The sequence below is a fragment of the Cynocephalus volans genome, chromosome 12 (assembly GCF_027409185.1).
Source record: "Cynocephalus volans isolate mCynVol1 chromosome 12, mCynVol1.pri, whole genome shotgun sequence".
NCBI classification, from domain to species: domain Eukaryota; kingdom Metazoa; phylum Chordata; class Mammalia; order Dermoptera; family Cynocephalidae; genus Cynocephalus; species Cynocephalus volans.
In genome coordinates this window covers 71,769,025-71,791,465 of record NC_084471.1, presented here as the reverse complement: position 1 = coordinate 71,791,465, position 22,441 = coordinate 71,769,025, and the positions used below count along the sequence as shown (strand labels likewise).

General features: G+C 52.5%; 2 protein-coding genes across 3 annotated transcripts in view; one reads left to right on the top strand and one right to left on the bottom strand.

Annotated features, from left to right (window-relative positions):
• The first annotated feature begins 11,623 nt into the window (after nt 1-11,623).
• Nucleotides 11,624-19,395, top strand: SLC48A1 (solute carrier family 48 member 1). Its single transcript, XM_063075309.1, has 3 exons — nt 11,624-11,864; nt 17,389-17,556; nt 18,168-19,395. The coding sequence occupies exons 1-3, from the start codon at nt 11,729-11,731 to the stop codon at nt 18,302-18,304; spliced, it is 441 nt and encodes a 146-aa protein (XP_062931379.1). The 5' UTR covers nt 11,624-11,728; the 3' UTR covers nt 18,305-19,395.
• Nucleotides 19,396-20,456: 1,061 nt separating this feature from the next.
• HDAC7 (histone deacetylase 7) overlaps nt 20,457-22,441 on the bottom strand; it is a 35,989-nt gene continuing 34,004 nt past the window's right edge. For both annotated transcript variants that reach the window (XM_063074756.1, XM_063074757.1), the window contains 2 exons: nt 21,799-21,934; nt 20,457-21,611 (listed from right to left, as the gene is read on the bottom strand). In XM_063074756.1, coding sequence (XP_062930826.1) covers nt 21,566-21,611; nt 21,799-21,934 — 182 coding nt within the window. In that variant the 3' untranslated portion in view covers nt 20,457-21,565. The remainder of the gene's footprint in view (nt 21,612-21,798; nt 21,935-22,441) is intronic.

Sequence of the window (22,441 nt, the reverse complement as noted above, 5' to 3'; positions counted from 1 at the left end):
GAGCCACAAAAGCTAATCATGTGCCTGGCACTGTTCCAAATGTTTTCCATGTATTACAATCCCTGCCTAATCCTACTACTGTTATCCCCACTTTACAGGTGGGGAAACTGAGGCTTAACAGTATTAGGTAAATTGCCATGGTCGCAGCTAGTAAACAGTGGAGCTGGGGCTTGAACCCAGGTTGTCTGGCACCACTCAACCCTTATGCTATACTGCATGTACTCTGCGCATTCTATACATTCTTCTGATCTAGACTATACTGCCTAAAAGAGGATACTGAGGAAAGGAAAATGGAGTGTGTGTGTGGCAGGGATGGGGGACCCTCGGGGAGCAAAGATCCAAAGAAAGTCATTCAAATCTGTGAAAATGAAAGTGTCCCAAACCCACTTTCCCCCCATCTGTGTCATCTCCAAAACTACTCTTGCCTTTCTTTTCTCAAGTCTCTTTCTCAGTCCCCCTCTACTGGGAGACTGAGAAGATGGACAGGGGGTGATTACCTATTCACTGGTAGCCTGGGGACACCATAGGGATTGGACTTGGCTCATTTCTATTGCTAGCAGGCATGGCCCCCAGCCTCCCCCGCCCCCAAGGCAGATGATGGAGCAGGTTCTTCCCTTCTCAGGATTCCTGGATGGGGACTGGCCAGTGGAATTACTGCTCAGTAGGTATTTGATGGAGGCTGAGGCCTGGAGGGGACAGGGGACTATGGAGTGTGTCTGAGGAAGACATCCAAGCCAGATGATGAGTCATCTTGGGCACAATCATCCCATGTCCTGGTGTAACCCCCACCCTCCTCTGACTGTCATTAGATGCCTGGCAGGTGTGTTAGGACAGAAAAATGATAATAACAATAGTTAACATGTGCCAGGCCTCATTCCTGATACTTTATATACACTCACTGATTTAATTGTCTCAACAACCCTATAAATTCACATTTTACAGATTAGGAAGCTGAGATTCAAAGAGGTTAAATGACTTGCCCAAGGTCCCACAACTAGGAAGTGGTAGAGCAGTGAGTGATTCCACCTAAGTGGCTCCCAGTCTGCGTGCTTTACCACTCTGCAACCTTACCTCTCAAACATTCTGACAGCTGCTACAAAGGGGGCAAGTCCCCATCCAGGGTCATTTCACTACATTTGCATGGACTGGCTCCTGGGGGTAGGAGGAGGAACAGGTAAATGACAGAAGCTGAACAGCAGGCCCCCTTGACAGTCTACCCATACAGTGAGCTCCTGCCAGGGCGTGAACCCTCTTGAAACCTGCCCCCATTCCCTTCAGGCAGGTGGCATTGGCTCCCATAGGATAGTCAAGGAGGGTGAGATGGGTGAGAAGGGCTTCTCAGACTGGCTTTGACTCTGGGCTGTGTCTCTCCCACTCAGCCTCTTTGCTGAGCCCTACACATGGTGAGCCCATAGCTTCCTGGATCTCCACAGGAACCTCACTCTGGTGTGTCGAAAACTCCCTTCCTACCCCAGGGGGCCCCTCCTCCTGCTGAGCCCTACCACTACCTTAGCAAGAAATCTAATACCCTAGGTCCCTCCTTCTCCCACATCCAATCAGGCACCACGTCTGGTTAATTTAACCAGTGAAACATTTGCATCCTCCCATCATGCCCCATCACTGCAATTGCTCTGATGACGGTCTCTTCCAGCACTTACTATGTGTAGCATACTACATTGGTCACTTTATAGATATCTTTTATCCTCAGAACAATCCCTATCTACAAGTGAGGAAACCGAAACACTGAGAGGTTAAAGTGACTTGCCTAAGGTCACACAGCTAGCAAGTAGTGGAGCCAGACTCACGCAGTCTAACTGTAGAGTCCACATGCTTAGCCTCTATTTTGTACCACTACCCCCACCCCTGGCCACTGACCTCTGCTCTCACCCTTGCCTCTCTCAGTCCTTCCTATGCAATGCTACAAGAATCTTTAATTCATTCAGCAATATTTACTGTAGATGTTAAGAACTCTGCTGTTAACTAGTGATCTAAAACTGAACAACAAATACTGTCCCAAAGCTTCAGGACCACAGAGCCTCATGGAACTGTCTTTTATCTCCCTAACACACTAATCTGATTGCATCTGCCTGTCCAACACAGTGACCAGCATAAAGTAGGTGCTTGATAATTATGTGTGGAAATGAAATGAACAGAAACCATGGGAAGTCAGCTGCTTCCTGCCATGGGCCTGTACCCAGGGCAGGGTGGAAGGGAGAGGAGCTAGTTTTCCAGTTCATTTTCAATACTTTTCATAACATCTCCCTTGCTACTTCCTTGTCTCCTACTTTTTTCTCCTTCTGTCCTGTGCTTCAAAGTCTGCTCACAAGGCTCAGCTGTGTCATTTGAGGTTGGTTGGTTGGTGGAATGGAGGGTGGGAGGCTGGAGAAAGTTTTAACTAAAAGGCCTCCACTGGGACTTCAGAAAAAGGCCAACCTGGAGACCAACTCTAAAATAAACCAACAGAGGATATAAGGGCTGTGCCAGGGACCCTGGCCTGCGGCCAGCCCTCCCCCAGCATGCTAGGATTCTGCCTTGGCCATCAACAATGGGGAGAGATTGAGAAGAGAAACCAGGTGTCCTCATGTGGACTCTACCTTCTGGCTCTGCACAGCTTAAGGCCCCTCTGACTCTTGTCCAGGCTCCTTCCTTCAAAGGAGGTTCCAGTTCAGTTCCCCCATCTCCTCCCCTGCCCATTCCTGGGGTGGGGGACAGAGGCAGGGAGCTGGAACATTGATGGGCACTAAGCCAAACCTTCCTAGGACTAACAGGTCACAGCCGGTCACTCATGAGCCACTTATGACAGTGATCGGAGGCAGAGGAGAGGTGGGTTCCTGCCTTCTTTAGGTGGGGCAGGTGGGCAAGCTGGGGCTCACAGTCAGTGCTGGGGGTCAGCAGGGACCTCACACTTTCCCAAATGCACATCCTTCTAGCTAGTGCTCAAGCTACCCATGTGTGACAGGGGCAAGGAAACAATCATGGAACATATCTGTTGTGGTGATGGTAGTGGCCAGAGGATAGGAAGAGGGTGGGAGAAGCCAGGAGAGAAGGAGAAAAGACAGGGGCAGGTCTGGAGGTGCTCTGAAGAGAGGGGAACAAGCCTGCCTCCCAAGCAGATTCGGTGTTAAATGAACATGCAGAATTAGTAACTGCTTTCTCTCCCAGCTTCTCAAGGAGTGTGTGTGTGTATGTGTGTTCCAGGTGCCCATGGGACACTGTGTGACCTTGGTTGATCAGCATTCTGAAATGGTTGCTCCACTTGCCCTCAGACTCTCTTTGTCCCCTCCTGTACCTCTGTCCATGCTTGCAGTCTGTGCTTGCCTTTACCCCAATCCACACCACTCTCCAGCCTCCCCTGGGGCTGACCACCCACACTACCTACTACCTCCTCCCCTCATCCCTCTTCCCAATGTTCCCAGCCCTCCCAAAACCTTTGTCTTAAGCGCTCCCATCTTCCAACCTGTCCTGGGCCCATGGCCTCTGTTCAGGCCTGAAACCCTGTGCCCATTTGCCCTCTGGTTTCAGAGACTTGGCAGGAGTGACTGCAAGAGCCTGAGGGAGCGTCTTAGTGGGGCCCTCACCCCTACCCATGAGACACCCAGTTATGTCTCCTAGGCCCAGTCACTCAGTCTGGATCCAGAACACTGGCTGGGGGCCCGGAGGGGAGAGGAAGGACTTGGGGTAACCCTTCTCAGCCTCAGAGCAGACCCCAATCCCACTCCGACATTTCACTTGGGAAGTGTTGGGGCCAGAATTGAAGCTGAGCAGTCCAAAGACTTCCTGGCACCAAACTCACTGCCTATTTTCTCCTTCCAGAGAGGACCAAGGGAAGGTGTAAAGACTGGGGTTCAGAGAGGGAGACAGAAAAGAGAGAAGTCCACAGTTCTGCCTGAGAGAGATGACACAGGCCACCCCCTCAGCCTTTGCCTCCGGGATGGGATGGAGAGGCAGCCCCAGCTGCTCTGACTTCTCACCCCAGGGGCCAGGCAAGTCCTTCCTGCTCATCAGCCCTGGCCCCTCCTGTTCCAGGTGCTTTACCTCCAGTAGGAGAGCCTGGTCAGTGTGCGCCACTGAAACACACTGGTGGCCCGAATCCTGATTTCATCTCTCCTGATTGCTTCAGTTTGGTGCCTGCTGGGGCCAGACAAAGCAGCGTACCTTGCCTGGTGCTGCCTGCCCCCAAGCCTGGCTCTTCTCTGAACCCCCGACAGGGCCCAGCCTGTGTCAGGCTTCCCCCTGCAGGGCTCCATTTCCCCACCCCACGCCGGGCACTCACCACACCAAAATGAAAGAATCACATAACCAGTCAGTGACTCCTCCTCCAGGAGAACATAAAACGCTCCACTTTGCTCAAGGCTACACGTTAGTGCCTTGTGCATCAGAGGCCCTCAGGAGAGGTTTCCTGAATTAAATAGTAAACTAATTTCCCTGACTCCTGCCTGGTCCTTCACCTCCCTCGCAGCGCCCCCAGATCTGTCTTTCCTCACAGTGCCTTTTCACGCGTTTGTGACCAATCTCTATTCCTCGCCTAGCCTCAGTCCATACTTGTCCATCCCTTCCTCCTCCAGGACATGGCCACTCAGGCCTCTCTTAGGTGGCATTCTTGGGTCCCATGCTTTGGACTAAGCACAGGTGGCAGGCTTATTTCTAGTCCTTTCCCTCACCCAGTGCCCTGGCAGCTGGACCAGAGGATGAACACGTGTACTGATGAAGCCTCCTTGGTGACTTCCTCATTCAATAAAGCCAGTCCCTAAATTCAAATCTAAAAGGCAAATACTTATTAATCCCTGCTCCAGGCTTTAGGAGTTAGTGCCTGCCCCTCCTGCTTTCAGGCCTTATCATTCTTCCTTCTCACAGCGCCACCACCTAGGCTGCCTTCCCCCATCCTTGCGCCCCCAGCCTTAAGTCTATGTTGAGGTGAACTGCAGGTCTTACCGCTGCCCCCGCCACCCTGCCACCATCGAACAACAACCCTCGGTAAAAGGGGATAGAGAATAGGAGCAGGTACCTGCGATTGGGGGTTCGGGTCAGATGGAGGGCGCCAGAGCACACCAGGAGAGGAGGGTGGCCTGGGCTGGCTTGTCCATGCCCTCCCACACTGATGTGGTAGACCCTCTCAACGCCCCCCCCCACCTCAGCATTTTCTCGCTTAGCTTCTGCTCAGCATCTTCCTGCTCGCTGGGCATCCTGCCCTGTGGGGGCAGAAGGTAGACCCAGCCCCGGGGAGCAGCGTTCCAGGTCCAAGGTGACCTCTGGGTCTGAGTCCTTCCTGCAGCCTCAGAAGCTGGGCTGCTCCGTGATGTGGCCAGCTTCCTCATGCAGCCAGCCACCTGCTCCTCCTCTCTAGGACAGTCCTCTCTGCTCTGTGGCCTACAAGCCTGACCTCAGAAGAAGAAAATGGGGTTGCAGGAGGGGGGCCCAGGGAGGAGAGGAGAGGGGATAAGAGGGGAAGTGTCCTCAGCCTTGAACCCCACAAGGGCTAGTGGTGGGCAAGGGGACCATGCGAGGTCTAGAAAGAATCTTGTGGAACTCACCACCTAGATTCATACAAACTGGACTTTAGCCCAACCTGCTAAGCTGAGTTTTAAGGCACAAGGTTGGGGAAGGCTGCCCTCTAGCGTCAGGATCGAAGAATTCTTTATGGACAGCCAGCCATTCTTTATGGCATGAGGTGTTATACTAGGTACTGGAAGCACAGAAGTGATTGAGGCAGGCAATAGAGTGACTAACCATCACAGTTTGCCATAGACTGAGGAGTTTCCCGGAATATAGGACTTTTAGTGGCAAAACTGAAATGACCCAAGCAAATCAGGATGAGTGGTCACCCTAAGAGATAAAGTCCCTGCTGTCATGGAGGTAACATTCCTATGGGGATAGCCACGGCTGGGATAGAAACGATAAATACAAAAGACAATTTTACATAGTGGTAAGTGTTATGGAGGAAATAAAGCGAGTGAAGGGTCCTACTTTAGATAAGGAGGACAGGGATTGCCTCTCTGAGGAGGTTGAGCTGAGACGTGAATGATGAGGGATCAATCTAATGAGCATTCAGAGAAGAGCTTTCCAGGCACAAAGTACAAAGACTCCGGGGCAGGAACAAGCATGACACGTTCTAGAAAACGAAAGAAGGCCAGTGTGCCTGAAGTGCAGTAAGAGGGGAGGGGGGTGTGGGGGGGCTGAGTGGAGTTAGCAAGACCCTGATCAGTTGATCAGTTTACCCTAGGAGCTATGGGAAGCTCTAGGAGGGATTGAAGGAGAGGATACCATGTTCTGGTTATTTTAAAAAGATCACTCCAGAGTGAAGAATGGATTGGAGGGGAAAGAAAAAACAGTTGGAGGCTGTTGCAGGTGGGCAGGTAATGATGATGGTGGCTGGACCAGGATGGCGGTGGGGATGGAGAGAAAGGACAGGACAGACCCAGCTGTGCTGGCTAATGAATTGGATGTAGGGAGTGAAGAAAAGAGAGGGCCCAGGAATGCTGTCTAGGATTGGGTCTGGAGTCACAGTAAACAAGGACATGCCCCAGGGGCATCAGAGGTCCCTCTGCATGGGGATTAAGGAGAACAGAGGGGGAAGCCCTGACATGTCCAATAAACTCAGTCAACTAGAAGATAGCTCCATGGGTGGAACCTTGACATAGCATTCTGGAAGAAGATATATGTCTGGAATGTGCCTCTTTTGAGACAGTGATGAAAGAATTACTTAGGAGGCAGTATGTCTGCAGATGGGAGTTAGAAATCTGTCTTAACATTGATGAGGCCCAGTTCAAAAGTGACTTCAGAGGTTTTGATGGTTCAGACAGGTTACCCATGTAGGATCTGTTTAGATGACCTGACATGTAAGGAGGGATGGCGTATTAGGACAATAAGGTTAGCTATAACAAACTCCCAAATCTCAGTGGCTTAGCAGAGAGAGGTGTATTTCTCACTCGTGTTACAGTCAAATGAGGGTATGGGGGATGGAGGGAATGGCTGTGCTCCACTCATTCACTCAAGGGACCCAGGCTTTTTCCATCCCGTAGTGCTGCCATCTTCAACATATGACCTCTAAAATCATCACAGAATGGGAAGAGGGAATGCAGGATGTATGGGAGATTTTTACAAGCCCAGCCTAGAAATGGCACACATTGCTTCTGCCTTCATTCCGTTGCTCATAACTCAATCCCATAGCATCAATTTAGCAGCAAGGGAAGCTGAGACATGTAATTCAGATTTAATAGGTCATGTGCCCGTAAGAAGAGACACACAGTATTGGTGTGCACTAGTGGTCTCTGACACAGGAGGGAGAGTGGCTGTCTGTCTGGTAGGGGACCCAGTGGTGTCTGTCCTGGGTTGGGATGGGAGTGTGCTCTCTGAGAATACCTTGGATAGGAAGCTGACGTGAGATGTGAATGTGTGGTGCACACCCGTGTGCTTTGCCACTCCACAGTCCTTCCGTTCTTTCCCATTCTCATGGCCTTTCTCCAGATAAGATCTTAATCATCTCACACTTGACCAGTGAAATAGTCTGTGAATGCTTTTTCCTGTACAATTTTTTTTTCCCCATCAAATCTAACCTGGATATCACCATCTAACTAATCTTTCTAAGGCTTATGTCATGCTACCCCATTCAATAATAACAATAATAACAATTTTAATAATTTAACAACAACATTAATAATTTGTTGAATTACTGTGTTGAGCATTTTAACTGCAGTATCTCAATATAGCTCAATCTTTATAACAAGCCTACAAGGTATCATCATCACGTCCATTACACAAATGAAGCAACAGGTCCTGAGAAGTTCAGCTGTGCTATCTAATATGGTAGCCACTAGCAATGTGTGGCTATTTAAAATTAAATACAATTAAAAATGCAGTTCCACAATCGCAGTAGCCACATATCAAGTACTCAATAGCCACATGTGACTAGTGGCTACCACCAGACATAGAACTTTCTGAGTTAAGGAAACCTGCCCAGGGTCACATAGTAAGTGGGGAAGTTGGGCCTCTGACCCCATCTGAGTCTAAGCCCTTCAATAGCTCCTTATTGCTTGCACAGGTAAGACAAAGTTTCAGCCCAGCTTTAACCTTCTTGTACAACCTGGACCCAAGCTACCATGACATCATTATTTCTCATTATTTTCTCGCACAATCTCGCTCTCCAGTACAAGTTGGCTCACCACTCTCTGATATTCCTAATATGCTCACTCATAACATTTTTGCTTTCCTCCTCTTTCCGCCCAGCTAATGTATTCCTACCTGACCTTTAGGTTCAAATAGCTGAAATGTCTTGAGTCAATCCCTCTTTTCCATTCTCACCTCCTGCGCCTGAACCAACTCTGAGGTCCCTTGTCATCTCTTGCCGTGGCAGCCTTCTGCTGCTACCAGTTATATGCTGACATTTACTGAGCACCTATGATGTGCTAGGCACTCTTTAAGCACCAACTCTTCTTCACAACACTTTGAGGTAAGTATTACTGCGGTCCCCATTTTACAGACCTGGTAACTAAAGTGCCAAGAGGTGAAGTACTTGTCCAGGTGATCTCTCTGCTTCTGACCTTTCATGGGCAGTTCACCCTCACACCATTATTCTGGCCATTTTTCTAAATCACAGAACTGTTACTTCCCTCCTCTGATCCCATGGGGAAGGGGCAGTATGCAAGGACCTTGCCTTGGGTTGAATGTCCCTCCAAAACTTGATCCCCACTGTTGTAACTGTTGAGGGTGGGAAGTCCCATTATGGTAATTGTATTAGTCCATTTTGTGTTGCTATAACAAGAATACCTGAGACTGGCTAATATATAAAGAACAGAGGTTTATTTGCTTATGATTCTGGGACAGCTGCGTCTGGCATGGTCCTCAGGCTGCTTCTGCTTATGGTGGAAAGTGACAGGCAGCTGGCGGGTACAAGCAGATCACATGGCGAGAGAAAGCAAGAGAGAGAGGAGAGGTGCCAGGGTCTTTTAAACAACCAGCTCTCCTAAGAACTAATAGAGTGAGAACTCACTCATTACTCCCCCAGTCTAGGAAGAGCACTAATCCATTCATGAGGGATCCACCCTCATGACTCAATCAGTTTCCAACACTGCCACATTGGGGATCAAATTTCCACATGAGTTTTGGAGGGGACAACACATCCAAACTCCATCAGTAATTGAAAGGTGGGGCCTTGAAGAGATGATTAGATTGTAGGACCATGCCATAGTGAATGGATTAAAAATGGTGGTCACAGGAATGGTTCTGACAGCTTTAAAGGAGAGTGAATGAGTTTAGTCTCTCGCTCTCTGCTCCACCATTTTTCTGCCATGTGAGACTCCTACATTGCTGTAAAGCTACCACCAAAAAAGACTCACCTGGTCTTTGGACTTCCTAGCCTCTGTAACTGTAAGCAATAAATTTCATTTTCTTACAAAGTACCCAGTTCTGTGTATTTTGTTATAAGCAACAAAAACGGACTAATACAGACCTTTATGATCAGAACCTTTCTAAACTCAAATCACATTACTCCACCCTCCAACCCCACAGCCCAGCCACAAACTACTTTCAGTTTCCTGAACTTGCCATGTTACTTTCTTCCTTCTGGGCCGTCACACACGCTGTTCCACAGACTGCCTGGATTGTTGTCCAACCCGGCAGCTCTGGAGCCACCCATGGCAGTGCACTCTGGACCACGGAGCTTGCTCCCTCCTCTGAGTGACCAGCACTTGCTCTTCACCAGCAGCTAAAGGAGGGCTGGGTTCTGAGCTCACTGCATTAAAATCGCTTCTCATTAAAAATACTCCCCAAGATTCAAATTTTAGTAGGAAGGGTGGTGTTTTAATTTTTTCTTTTTTTTTTTTTTTTAAAGGAGCTCCCCAGATTGTTCTGAAGTGAGGCAAAGGTGGTTTACACCGGTTTATATCACTTGTTTGGCAGTTAAGCATGCCCTGCCTAGATTCCTGGTGTATAACTTCTTTATTATTATTTAATTCTTACCTTCCTTCACACGCACTTATCTATCAACAAATGTTTATTAAAGGGTTACGATGTAGGGTCGGCCGTGGCTCACTTGGGAGAGTGCAGTGCTGATAACACCAAGGCCATGGGTTCAGATCCCTATATAGGGATGGCCGGTTAGCTCACTTGGGAGAGTGTGGTGCTGACAACACCAAGTCAAGGGTTAAGATCCCCTTACCGGTCATCTTTAAAAAAAAGGGTTATGATGTGCCAGACACTCTTCAAGGTGTTGGTGTGCACAAAACTGGCACCATCCATCCCTGCTCATAGAGTTTGCATTCTGGAAGGGAGTAGTAGGCAGACTAATGGCTCCCCAAGATGTCCACACTCTAATCCCCAGAACCTGTGAATGTGTTACCTGATAAAAGGGATTTTGCTCTTGTGATAAAGTTAAGGATCTTGAAATGAGGAAATTAGCCTGGATTATCAGGGTCCTCAATCTCAAGTATCCTTATAAGGGAAAAGAGCGAGGAAGAGGGCCACAGAGTCAGGTCATGCAGTGGCCTCTATCTAGAAGCTGAAAGAAGCAAGGGAACAGATTTTCTGCTACAGACTCCAAAAGCAAGGCAGCCCTGCAGTCCCCTTAATTTTAGCCCAGTGAGACCCATATTCAGACTCCCGACCTACAGAACTGTAAGATAATATATTTGGATTGTTTTAAGCCACTAAAATTGTGGTAAATTGTTACAGCAGCAGAAGGAAACAAATACAAGGTTTACTTATTTTATGTAGGTATGCGGTGGGCCTTCCTAGAAGATTATAAGTGCTTGAGGCCAGAGCCCTTGTGGTTACGATTTGATTTTCCCTCCAGCTCCCAGCATAAGCTGGAGCTCCATATAGTCCTGCTATAGATGGTGTCTCTACTTTAGAATGGTCTAATTTTGGAGTTTGGGGTGATGTTTGGTAGGGATTTGGGGGGATGAGGCTGCTGTCCATGAAAGGAAAGGGGAGCTGTCAGTGAGGATAAAGTGTTTGAGATTAGAAGGTGATGGTGCCGGTAGGGGGTTTCTCAAACTTTTAGTGTGTGGAGAAATCTTCTGAGATGTGCATAAAGTCTGGGAGGAGGGAACCCGGTCGATAAGGTGCGGGTGGAAGGAATATATATAAGTGTGTGTGTGTGTGTGTGTGTGTGTATTTGGCAGCTGGCCGTTTTTATATTAATTCTTAACGAGAAATTTAAACTTAAATTTTTTTTTTTTTAAAGATGACCAGTAAGGGGATCTTAACCCTTGACTTGGTGTTGTCAGCACCAAGCTCACCCATTGAACTACCCGCCCACCCCTGTACGGGATCCGAACCCGTGGCCTTAGGTGTTATCAGCACCGCACTCTCCCAAGTGAGCCACGGGCCGGCCCTTAAATTTTAAATTTTAAAAGAGAATAAGCTTCCTATTCAGAAATAAAATTTAAAAGTAATCACCTCAGCTGGCTTGTATAAATGGTTATTCTAGGGCCCCGCCAAGGCCCAACCACCCTGACGCTGTAGGCCTGGGGCGGAGCCCAGGAATCTGCCTTTTTCCGGGCATCCCCCGTGGCCGATGACGGGCGGCTTTGCGGAGCTGGGGCGGTGCGGCCCGCCGTTCCGGCGCGGGCGGCCTCCGGCCGGGGAGGGCGCTGTGCCGGCGGCGCGGGGGGCGGGCCGGGGGCGGAGCGCGAGCGGCCGGCGCTCGGGCTCGGGCTCGGGCTCGGGCTCGGGCCCTGCACCTGTGACTCCCGGCCGCGCTCGCTCTCTGCCCGCCCGGCGCCGCAGCCCCATGGCCCCGTCCCGGCTGCAGCTCCGCCTCTGCGCAGCCTACTCCGGCATCAGCTCCGCGGCCGGCTTCTCCATCTTCCTCGTCTGGACGGTGATCTACAGACAGCCGGGGACCGCCGCCATGGGGGGTCTTGCAGGTACCCCCGGGGCGCCTGGGGAACGCGGGGTCCCGGCTCCGGACAGGGCGGGCGCGCGGCTTCGGGGAGGGCGCTGTCAGCTGCTCCGGGAGTCTCCTCCCGGGCGGCGCTTCCCCCGAGGAGCGGGTGGGGTTTTTACCCAAAAACGTCGGTTGGCAGCGCAGGCCCCGCGCGGGCCCGTGTTTCTGGGCATCTCCGGTGCCTCCGGGATCCGATGCCCGCCCAGGGTGGCGACGGCCCGCGTCCGCCGTTTGCACAAACTGGCCGCTCCTCCCAGGCTATCTCGTCCCCACACACTGTCGGGCGGCCCTCCGCCCAGTTGCCCCATTACAGCCTCTTCTCTGCGCGCACGCTTCGCTGGCCACCCCCTTCCCTTTCCCTAGGTGGGACGACCTCCCAACACAGCACTTGTTCGGGGGATCCCCGCCTGTCAAGCGCCCCTTCCCTGGGGGAGGGGAGGGTTCCTGGGGAAGCTCACCTGCCTCCTTCCGGTGGGGACCCCCAACCCCGGCAGAGCCCTCCGCAGAGACCCGGAGGACTGCGCTAGGGATCCGATGGCAACTGGGCATTTTCTTTCCACCCACACGGGTGCCTTTTCGACACTCGTCTGCTGTGGTTCCTCGGCGAGTTCTGCTAAACGCCCCCCAACAGCCCTTTCTGTGCCTCAAGGAGGGAAGGGGAGGCGTCAGGAAGCTGGGGGAGACCCTGTTCTCACCGAGGCTCTGTACTTGCTATGCACCTTTGGGCACGCGATTTAACCTCTCGGTGCCATGGAGTTGTTGGTGTGAAGACGAAAAATATTCTTTCTAGTTGTTAACTTTTTAAAAGTGCTTTCTGTGTGTCAAGCACTGTGTTAAGCAATCCTTCCATTATTTCGTTTAATCCTTGCATTAGTCCTGTGAAATAGGCATTATCATTGTGCCCATTTTACAGGTAAGGAAACTGAGGCCTAGAGAAAATAATTAATTTGCCCAGGGTTACATAGCCACATAAAATAATATAAGTGGGGAAAGGACTTTGGGAAAAATAATACGTGTAAGGATAATACTTTTACATATGATGATCTTATTCCACTACTAAAATCCTCTGCCAAAAGAGCCCTAGACAGAATAACTAAAAATAACTAAGCTACTCATTCCACATAGTTTACTGAAGCCATCCCTGGTTAGAGTGGAAGTATGATGTGGGGTTTCTGACTTATAAAAGGGGCATACATGCCAAGCAAAGAGCTGGATCACAGAAGGGCAATGGGCACCTGGCTGGGATGTCCTCCTGCCTGCCTGATGTCCTACCAGCTGCGGGCTCCTGTCCCTCCTCAGGGCAGCCCCCCCATCTCTGCGCCCTGGCTCCTCTCCCGTCTGCACTCCACCACCTGCCATACTCTTCAAGGTTCGCTTCTCTTTGCATCTTGTTTCTGTTTCCTTTTGGCCCTGCAGCTGTCCCCTCTGGAAGGTGGTGTCAGGGCCCCACGATTGCCTTGCTAAGACCTGAAATAAGTGGGCTGGCTGGGGGAGAAGTGGGAGGGAAACCCCTGGGATCCCCGCTGGGTGTGTTAAGAGTCTGGCCTGGTGGAAGTGGTCACGTGGCCCTACCTAGCTGTGTGACTTTGGGCGTGTTCATGCCTCCTGGGCCTCGGTTTCCTCATCTGTAAAAATGGGAGGAGATGCCACTGAAAGAGATAGCTGACTTGCCCCCAGATCTGAAATGTTGTGATTCTGCTGTCCACTCCCTGAGTCTTTCCTCTCTCAGCTTCTGTTAAAGGGCTGTGGAAAAGGGCCTCTGGCTTGTACACCAAGCAATTGCCCGGATTTCCCTCAGACCCAAACTCTGCCACCTCTCCCTCCCACAGGCTTCCCTTGGCCTCTGAGGCAGGCCAGCTGTGGAGTTTCCTTCAGGGAGAGGCACTAGGGCAGCCACCAGCTGGAGTAGGGTTTTGCCATCTCCCTGAGGATCTGACCTTTGACAACCAGGAGGTGGCTGTAGAAGAGCCAAAGCTGTTTGGTGGTGGCAGATGGTGGGAGGGGAGAGGGTTGCCAGTCCAGAGCACCTTCCCTACCCTGAGTGTGTTCCGAGAGGGTCTTTAGCCGGTCGGCCTTCTTCCTCTTTTGGGGGTGAAGTGTCAGCAGATTTACTGACTTTTAAGCACCTCATTGCTGACTCGGCATTTTTTGTTGTTGTTGGCTGGCCGGTGCAGGGATCCGAACCCTTAACCACAGTGTGATCAGCACCACACTCTAACCAGCTGAGCTAACTGGTCAGTCCCTTGACTCGGCATTTTGCAGCCCAGAAACTGCTGAGTCACCAGACGGCAGCCCCATCATGCTCCTTCTCTCCTGTGCCGAACCAAGCAGGGGCTAGTTGGGCGTGCCGGTTTCTGGGGCAGGGCCAGCCCTGGAGCCCCTGGTCCAGTGGGCAGAGCATTCATGGGTGGGCATGTACTCTCCCATCTTGGTGAGTATCTAGGAAGAAGCGGCTTTGAACAAAGGCAGTCGCAGAAGAAAGGCTGATTTTCCTAGAGAGGCGTGGATTCAACCTACCTGCTCTGGCTTTGCTGTGGGAACCCTGGGGAAAACACAAATTCTTGCTCTAGGTCTAATAATCCAAGGAAAGAGAAAAAGAATAGAAAAAGTTGCCCCAAGAGTCTAAGCTCTTCCCACTTGAGCTGCGAGGAGTCCTGGTGCTCTAGGCCTATCTTCTTCCTAGAGCAGGAGTAGAGGGCCGGGGGCAAGATTGGAGAGGCGCCCTGAGCCAGACCTAGTGTCCTGGCTGTCTGCTTTTACCCTGTGGACTCCCCTGGGTGTCTCCTGTCTCCTCACCTCCAGCCCAGTGGCAGGAGATACTTCACTGACCAAGCCTGCCATTTCCTGTGTTTGGCTTGTCAGAGGTGAGCCCAGAGGCCCTGCAGGGGCCCTGCTCCTCAAGAGCAGGTAGGGTGGAATGAGGGTGAGGTATGGTATGGGCTCGCAGACAGGTAGGGCTGGGGACCTGTCTATTCTGCCCCAAATTGTACAGACCAGATTTCCTGAAGTCCCAGAGTATCCTAGGGAAGGGTTCAGGGCTGGGGACAATGGCCTCCTGCCTGAGGTGTGGGAACTAGTGAGAGGCTCCACCTCCTTCACTGACCACCGTGGTCTACTAGAGCTGGCAGGGCAGGTCTCTCTTCCAGGGAGAGTAGTGGGAGCCAGGCTGGGTGGGAATGGGCCTACCTCTAGACTTGGCCTGCGTTATCTGGTGGTGAGGGCTGTGTGCAGGGACTGGAGCAGGGTTGAGGCAAGGCGAAGGGTGGGTAAATTGTGCCTGCGTATTAACAAAACAGGGACCTGAAATACCCAAAATGGCCATCTTCCTCTCCCTCCTACTCTCAGCCCTTCTTGCTATGCACGTGTATGGGGGGGTGGGGGTTTGGGGGGAAACCACTGGATCATGACCAGTGGACTAAGAGGTGGCATCTTCACAGGCCCCTATTTCAGCATTTCCTAACCCGGAAATTGCTGAGTCACAGAGGAATTGCTCTGACCTCTATTTTTCTCCTAAGCTGGCTTCCAGAATCTTTGAGTAGAAAAGGGTCTTAGGGCTCATCTACTCCAACCCCTTGGTGGCATGAGGAGACAGAGGGCGGGTGGACCTGTCCCAGACAGGTGCCCATCTGACTGCTCCTTGAATGTGTTCAGTGACAATAAGCTTCAACCCTAGGGCCCTTTAAGAAACCAAGCAGCTCCCTCAGATGAAAATTTAGGATGTACAGAAAAGACTTCTGGGACGGTGGCTGGCATGAAATCCAGAACCTGTATTAAGCGGAAGCTGTGGGACCGTTATTTTGTCCACCTCTGGCCTGCTCCAGGCATCTCACCTAGGCAGGAATGGAGATGTGCTTGTCCTGGCCCACCCTGACCTCAGGGGTAGAGGGACCCACATCCCAGGTCCCCAACCACTGAAGAAGGTTGGGGGTGAGCAGGGGCAGAAGCGGGAGAGTGTATGTGGAACCCTGAGCCCGGTGGAACCTCTGGACTCACCCATTTTTAGATGTGGAAACACCCAGGCTTTGAGGCGCAACAGCGCCAGGCCCCAGGTTTCCTGGCCTGCAGTCTCGTGGGTTTTTGTTGAAAACCAGAGCATAACTCCATGATGACTAGCTTCCCCTGCCTTTTTTTTTTTATGCTCACTTTTAAGAAATTATGAGTATTTCGGGCATGTAAAAAAAGATGGACAATTTAACCAATGCTCTTACACTCACCACCCAGCCTAAAAATAAAATAGCATAGATTCTGCCAAAGCACTCTCCTATCCCTACCTCCCTATTTCCTTCACTTCCTTCTCTCCCTTGCCAGAGATAACCAATTTTCCCAACCAGATAGATGCTTGTCATTCCTGTGCACTATGTTTGGTATGCTGCTGTGCGCGTAGTGCGCACAGCTCCCTGTGAGAGGTCTCCCACCACCTAGGATGCGGCAGCCATGTGGCCCACACCCTACGCACCAGCAGGCTGAGAGTGCTTGCGGCTGGCTCTGCCTCTTTCCTCCTTCCTCCCTGGCTGGGACCCCACAGCCCTGCTTGGAACCTTTGCCAGTGGAACTGGTATTTGTTCCACTCTTTGGGCTGTACCAGCAGGCACTGCCCAGCACAGAGGGTTGTATTGTATTGTAGTGTATTGGCTGAGTGGCAGCTGACATGCTAGGAGAAGTGCCCACCCGGGCCCAGAGGGCAGGCCCAGGAAAGGTGGGGGTGTTTGGCTTGCCCTTTGCTGACAGCTGGAAGAAGTGGCATGAGGTCTGGCTGACCAAGAGCAAGAAATTCACATGGGTGCTGGGTGGTCTTGGGAGCCTAGTGGCTGGGCCTCTTCATCCTGCAAGGCCCATGCAGGGATGTGGGAAGAGCCGGCTGCCTCAGAGCTTGGCTACAGGCCTTGAGACTTGGAGGTATGCCCCCTGAGGGCCAGTGGAGGAAGGGCACAGGGCGGGAGGACTGCTTCCCCACATCTGTGGCCCTCGGGGTAGGTAGTGGGAAGTCCCCAGAAAACAGGCTGGACTGCCGAGGTCCTCAAACTTCCTGGTTTCGGGACCCCTTTACTCTTTTGAAAAGTAGTGAAACTCCAAGCAAATTTTGTTTGTGTGGGTTATATCTATCAATATGTACCATATTAGAAATGAGAACTGAGATCATTTTAAAGCATTTTAAGGTAATATTAAAAATAACATTGCATTAACATAAACATTTTTTGTGAGAGATATTCATGTCTTCCAAAGCAAAAAAACTTAGGGAAAAGAATGGCATGTTTTTGTATTTTCGAACATCTCTTGAACATCTGGCTTACAAGGCAGCTGGAGTCTCTTATTTGCTCCTTCATTCAAAGTCATAGTGATATCACATGCCATGTCAAACTCTACTGTACAGTCATGAGGGAAAGAGTGACAAAGGCCACTATTCTCTTAGCATTATGCAAATAGGCCTGACCTAGTGGACCTACAGGTCCCACCTGCCCCTACCCCAGCTTACTGGGCTGGAGCTGACCGGTATGTCCCTACAGGTGTGCTGGCGCTGTGGGTCCTGGTGACACACGTGATGTACATGCAGGACTACTGGAGAACCTGGCTCAAGGGGCTGCGCGGCTTCTTCTTCGTGGGCGTCTTCTTCTCAGCTGTCTCCATCGCCACCTTCTGCACCTTCCTCGTGCTGGCCATCACCCGGCACCAGAGTGAGGGCCCGTCCCAGGAGAAGAGAGCATTGGAGGGGCGGCGGGGGCTTAGAGCTAAGACCCTGGGGTTCTGGTCCTGGTTCCACAGCTTACATCCAAGGGACATAAGGGCAGCTCATTTAACCTCGCATGCCTGGGTTTTCTCATTGTGAAAGTGGAGAGAATGAGTGCCCAGCCATAGGGATGGGAGGATTTGGTGAAACTCGGTGCAGTGTTGAGCACAGTGCGTGGCCCTTATAGGCACCTAGGAGAGTTCTTTATTGGTACCATTTAGCCTCTGCCCAGCTCTGGGATCAGAGTGCCCTCTGGTGGCTGTGGCCAGAGGTAGCCAGAAGCCCTTCTTGCCGCTAGAGAGTCCCATGCTAAAGCAGGTTGGAAGTGGCCTAAGGTACAAGTCACAAAAGCAGAGTGGGTGATATAGACCTGTGGTTGGCCAGCCCTGACCTTCCCTCACCCCCATGCCTCCTGCCTGCAAACTCTGAGTCCTCTAAAACCTTTATCATCATGCTCAAGTCTTTCTGTAGGATTGGTTCAGGGATGTTGAGTGGGGCCTGTGCTGGGGCTAAGGGCGAGGCCCTCTTGAGTCACCCTTGGGCTCCTCTCCCCTGCAGGCCTCACAGACCCCAGCAGCTACTACCTCTCCTGTGTCTGGAGCTTCATTTCCCTCAAGTGGGCCTTCCTGCTCAGCCTCTACGCCCACCGCTACCGGGCTGACTTTGCCGACATCAGCATCCTCAGTGATTTCTGACCCAGGAACTGAGGTCTCTACACCCTTGGGGGCCTCAGGACCTGGACTCAGCCTCTAAGATATCAGGAGGACCTGCCCCTGGCCCCTGGGGACCCCAGAACTGTGGCAGAAAATACATAGCAGGACTAGTGTGGTCTCCCAGGAAGCTGCCCAGGCCCCTTTGGGGAGACCAGGGTGCGGTGGAAAGGGGAACATGTTGCTCCTAGTTGGCCTGGCTGGAGGGCAGATCTAGACTTCTTCAAATGCATCTATTTTCTTAGCACTCAGTGAGGAATCTTTGTAAGTAAGGCCAGGGCAACAAAGTAAAAGGGTAGGACCGTCTGACCTTGACCTATGCCTGGGGGCAGAGGGCAGGGGGCAGGTGATTTGGTGCCTGCTGCCCAGGTACTGAGACTGGTGGGAACCTGGGGAAATCAGGTCAGGTAAGGAGTCATCCCATCCTGTTACTCCCCCCTCCTACCCCCCAGTCAGGCAGCTTAACTCATCAATCCCAGGGGTGGTACATCTGGCTCTTTCCCCAAGGCCTGGGGAGTTGAGTGTTCAGTGTCCCTCCTCCTGCCGTTCCACCCAGGGCTGGTCTCCCATGAGTGTGCTAGAGCCAGAAAGCCATTCGCCTTTCTCTCTCACACATACACGCCCAAGATCAGGACTCCCCAGACGATGCCAGACTGAGGGGAATGTACACCTGCCCCTAGAGGGGCTTTGGAGAAGGGGCAACATGGCACAGGCTGGAAGGAACCCCTGCATCCAGCCCTGCGTTCCTCTCTGTCTTCCCACACCTGCCCTCTTTGCACTCTGACCTGGCCATGAGACACCTCTCCTACTCCAGCCCTTGCTCACTGCCCTTCAACCAGAGCTTTTATCTTTTTTAGTCTCCCTTCTGAAGGACAAAATCTGCTTTTCTGCCTATACACTGGCCCAAGGGCTCACCTAACTCGAGAGGGAAGGGGCTATCGTTACATCTGTCTTTTTGTTAGGTTGCCATTTTGCACGGTCTACCCCTTTCCCACCTGATGTGTTTTGCCCTCAGCTTTTTGCCTTATCTGTGTCACTGTCATTTTAGCAGAAATACAGCAGCCATTTGTATCATACAGCCTCTGGTTGTTTCTTGTGGGATGGGAATGGGGGGGTGGACTGTGAGGGTGGTAGGCAGGGCGGGGGGGGGGGTTCTTTAGCTATCTGATTAAACCATTTTCCTAAATTGTGCTCTGGAGGGCAGGGAATGGGTTCAGGTCTCAGGGGCTGGAGACCTCTTGCTCTGATCCCTCTCAGCTCGTGGGACCATCAGCTCAGCCCTCCTCTTCCAGCTCTCTCAGCACACAGCCAGCAGGGCTAGGATGCCCCCCGGGTACAGCCTCAGCAATCCTTGTGGGATGTGGTGTCCATCACCTGAGGAGCCAGGACAGATGGGAAAGGGACAAGCACGTCTGTCCTTCACACTCTGCCAGGATGCTGCAGGCTTGGGGCTGGTCTGAGGTAACAGGGCTGCACTCCTGCTGGAGAAGCCTGGCAGACTCAGAACCATAAAGGCAGGTGCTGGTAGCCCCTGTGCCATCCTCTCTGCTTATGCTGGGGGAACGTGTCTAGACCTGTTGCCTCACCCATTCTTTCTTTCAGGCTCAGTAGATGCTTAAGAAGTCATGGTGCCTTAGAGCAGGAAGGAACCATAAGCAATGTCATTTCCAGAGCCTTTCACTAATAAACAGAGGCCCCAGCAGGTGATGTGACTTACCTCAGCTCCCAGCTGAGACTTAAACCCAGGTATGTCTGACTCACAGTCACCCTTGGGGATGCCCTATCAGCTGGGACTGAGCGTGTATAACCCCCACCCCCATATATACACACTCCATACCTGGGCCAGGCCCTCTGTCCATGGACTCAGCCCAAAGCTGCCTCCTCCTTACCCTGAAGTGGGGCAGGCGGGGCAGCTAGGGTGTGTTCAGAGTGGGTTCTCCCTGCCAGGCAGCAGGGTAGCAGCGAAGCAGGGCAGTGGCCACAGAAGGGCAAGGAACTAGAGAGGGGCTGTGGCCCAAGTGACCTGTCCCTTCTGGATACTTTGTCAGGTGCACACCACGCGGTGCAGCAGCTGTGTACCCGTGTGCATGCCCCCTTGACAGGCACTGTTCATATCCTGGAGCCCTTTCCCAGGCACTTTTAAAGCAAATAAAACATTTATTGTTCAGATTTTTCTCCATTTTTTTTCCTTTTTTACAAAAACATGCATACATACACAGGGCAAGGAGGGTCCTGGGGAAGACACACTCACTCACTCACTCTCAGACACTCACACACACACACACACTCACACACACAAATACTTTCCTTCTTGGCCCAGGCCTGGGCCCAAAAGCCTTGAAGACTTGGCCAGGGCAGCCTCCCCTCCCCCATGTCTTATGTCTACTCTTCCACCCCCTCCCTCCTCAGCCAAGTGAGTCTTGTGTGGGGCAGGAGTCAGAGCTGGGGTGGGTGAGACCCCAGGAACAGAGGCTCATGGAGGGGACAGTGACGGGGGGCCCCTGGGGGTCATTTTGTGCTTCTGAGGGGAGATGAAGTGTTTGGCACCATTGGATCAGGAAGCACAGGACTCCAAGAGCACATGTCTGCCCCCGAGGGCACTGAGATGGTGGACGCAGGGTGGCCTCTGGCAAGGGCAGGAACCAGAGGGAGGTCTGCCGGTCACTGCTTTCAGAGGGAACTTCGTCTCAGTGCCCAGTGGTGCGGGGAAGCTTCTGGAGTCCTCCGAGGAAGCAGGTAAGTAGAGGGGAATCCCCCTCCAATCCAGGATATGGGACCTCTTGGCTACCCACGCCCCCCTCCAGCCTGCAGAGCCCAGGAAGGGCCACCCTGGCTGAGGCAAGTTCACATTTCTGTGTGGAGCCTGGGGCTGTGTGCAAAGTCAGGGATTTGCAGAACCAGGAATAGTGGTTAAGTGTGGGCCCGACCAAACTATTCTTCCTCTGTGCAGCCTGAGGAACGGGCCACAGCTAGGGGCCCGGACACTGGAGGGCCAGAGGCTGTTCTTGAGAGAGCCCAGCTGGGGCCTGGATGCCCAGCCTGCCTCCTCTCAGCATCCTCTCCAGTCTCCCTCCTCGACCCAGGGGCCTCTCAGACGCCCTGGGGTGACCGTCAAGGCAGGCTGTTCTCTGGCCCTGACTACCTGCCCACAGGATCTCTGAAGACCCAGGAATGGGGGCTGTGGCCAGAGGTTAGAAGACACCCACGTCCGCCGGGCAGGTGGGCGGGCAGATCCGTTTGGAAGCCTCAGAGAGTCATGGGTTCTTCTTCCTCCACCAGCTGCTCTGAGGGCCTGGGGGCAGGGACAAGAGTGGGCTGCTGGAGGGCCAGGGGCTGCAGGCAGGGCTTTAGTGAGCTTCCCTCCCAGCCCTGGTTAGGGGGCCTGAGAGGGTAGCTGCATGAGGAGCTTGGGGTCTTCGAGTTGGGAGGACCAAGGGGGTGGAGAGGCCGAGACCCCAGGGCCAGGGGTCCACCATTACCTGTCTTCAGTCAGGATGCCCACAGAGAGGGATGCCAGCGCAGTCACCGCCTCCACTTCTGCATCAGCCCCTGGCACCCTGGGCAGCCAGGAGTCTGGACAGGAGGCCAGGCGCTGCATGGAGCCCCAGTATTTACCTGGGGCAGGAAGCCGGGTCAGAAAGGCTTGGAGAAAGCCAGCGCCTCCACCCTGCACCCTAGACTGGATACTGAGGCTGGCGTCTCAGACCCAGGGTCCAAGAGTAGTAGGCATGTCTTCAGCTTGGGGTCAGCTCTCCTACCTGCCTCTACCCTCAACACAACACTCCGCAGAGCAGGTACAACCTGGCTGTGAGGGGACTTGAGCAAGGTCCCGCAGCTAGTAAGCGCAGGACTAGGATTTGAACTTCAGCCTGCCCAACCCCTTCTCCCATCGCCTGCGGCTGAAAGGCCACCTCTGACTCATTCCCCATAGGTGTGGGGTGCCCACAAGCACCAGGAGGGCCCACCTGTGAGCCCTGGCCTCCTGGAGCACAGGCTCCTACTCACACAGCCCCCACCAGTGCTCAGCCCGGCAGCCAGGAAGGGAGGGAATGTGGGCAGGGGCAGGGGAGAACTCAAGCTGATTGCCCCAGGACCGCTCGGCCGGGCCTTTGGGGCTTCCAC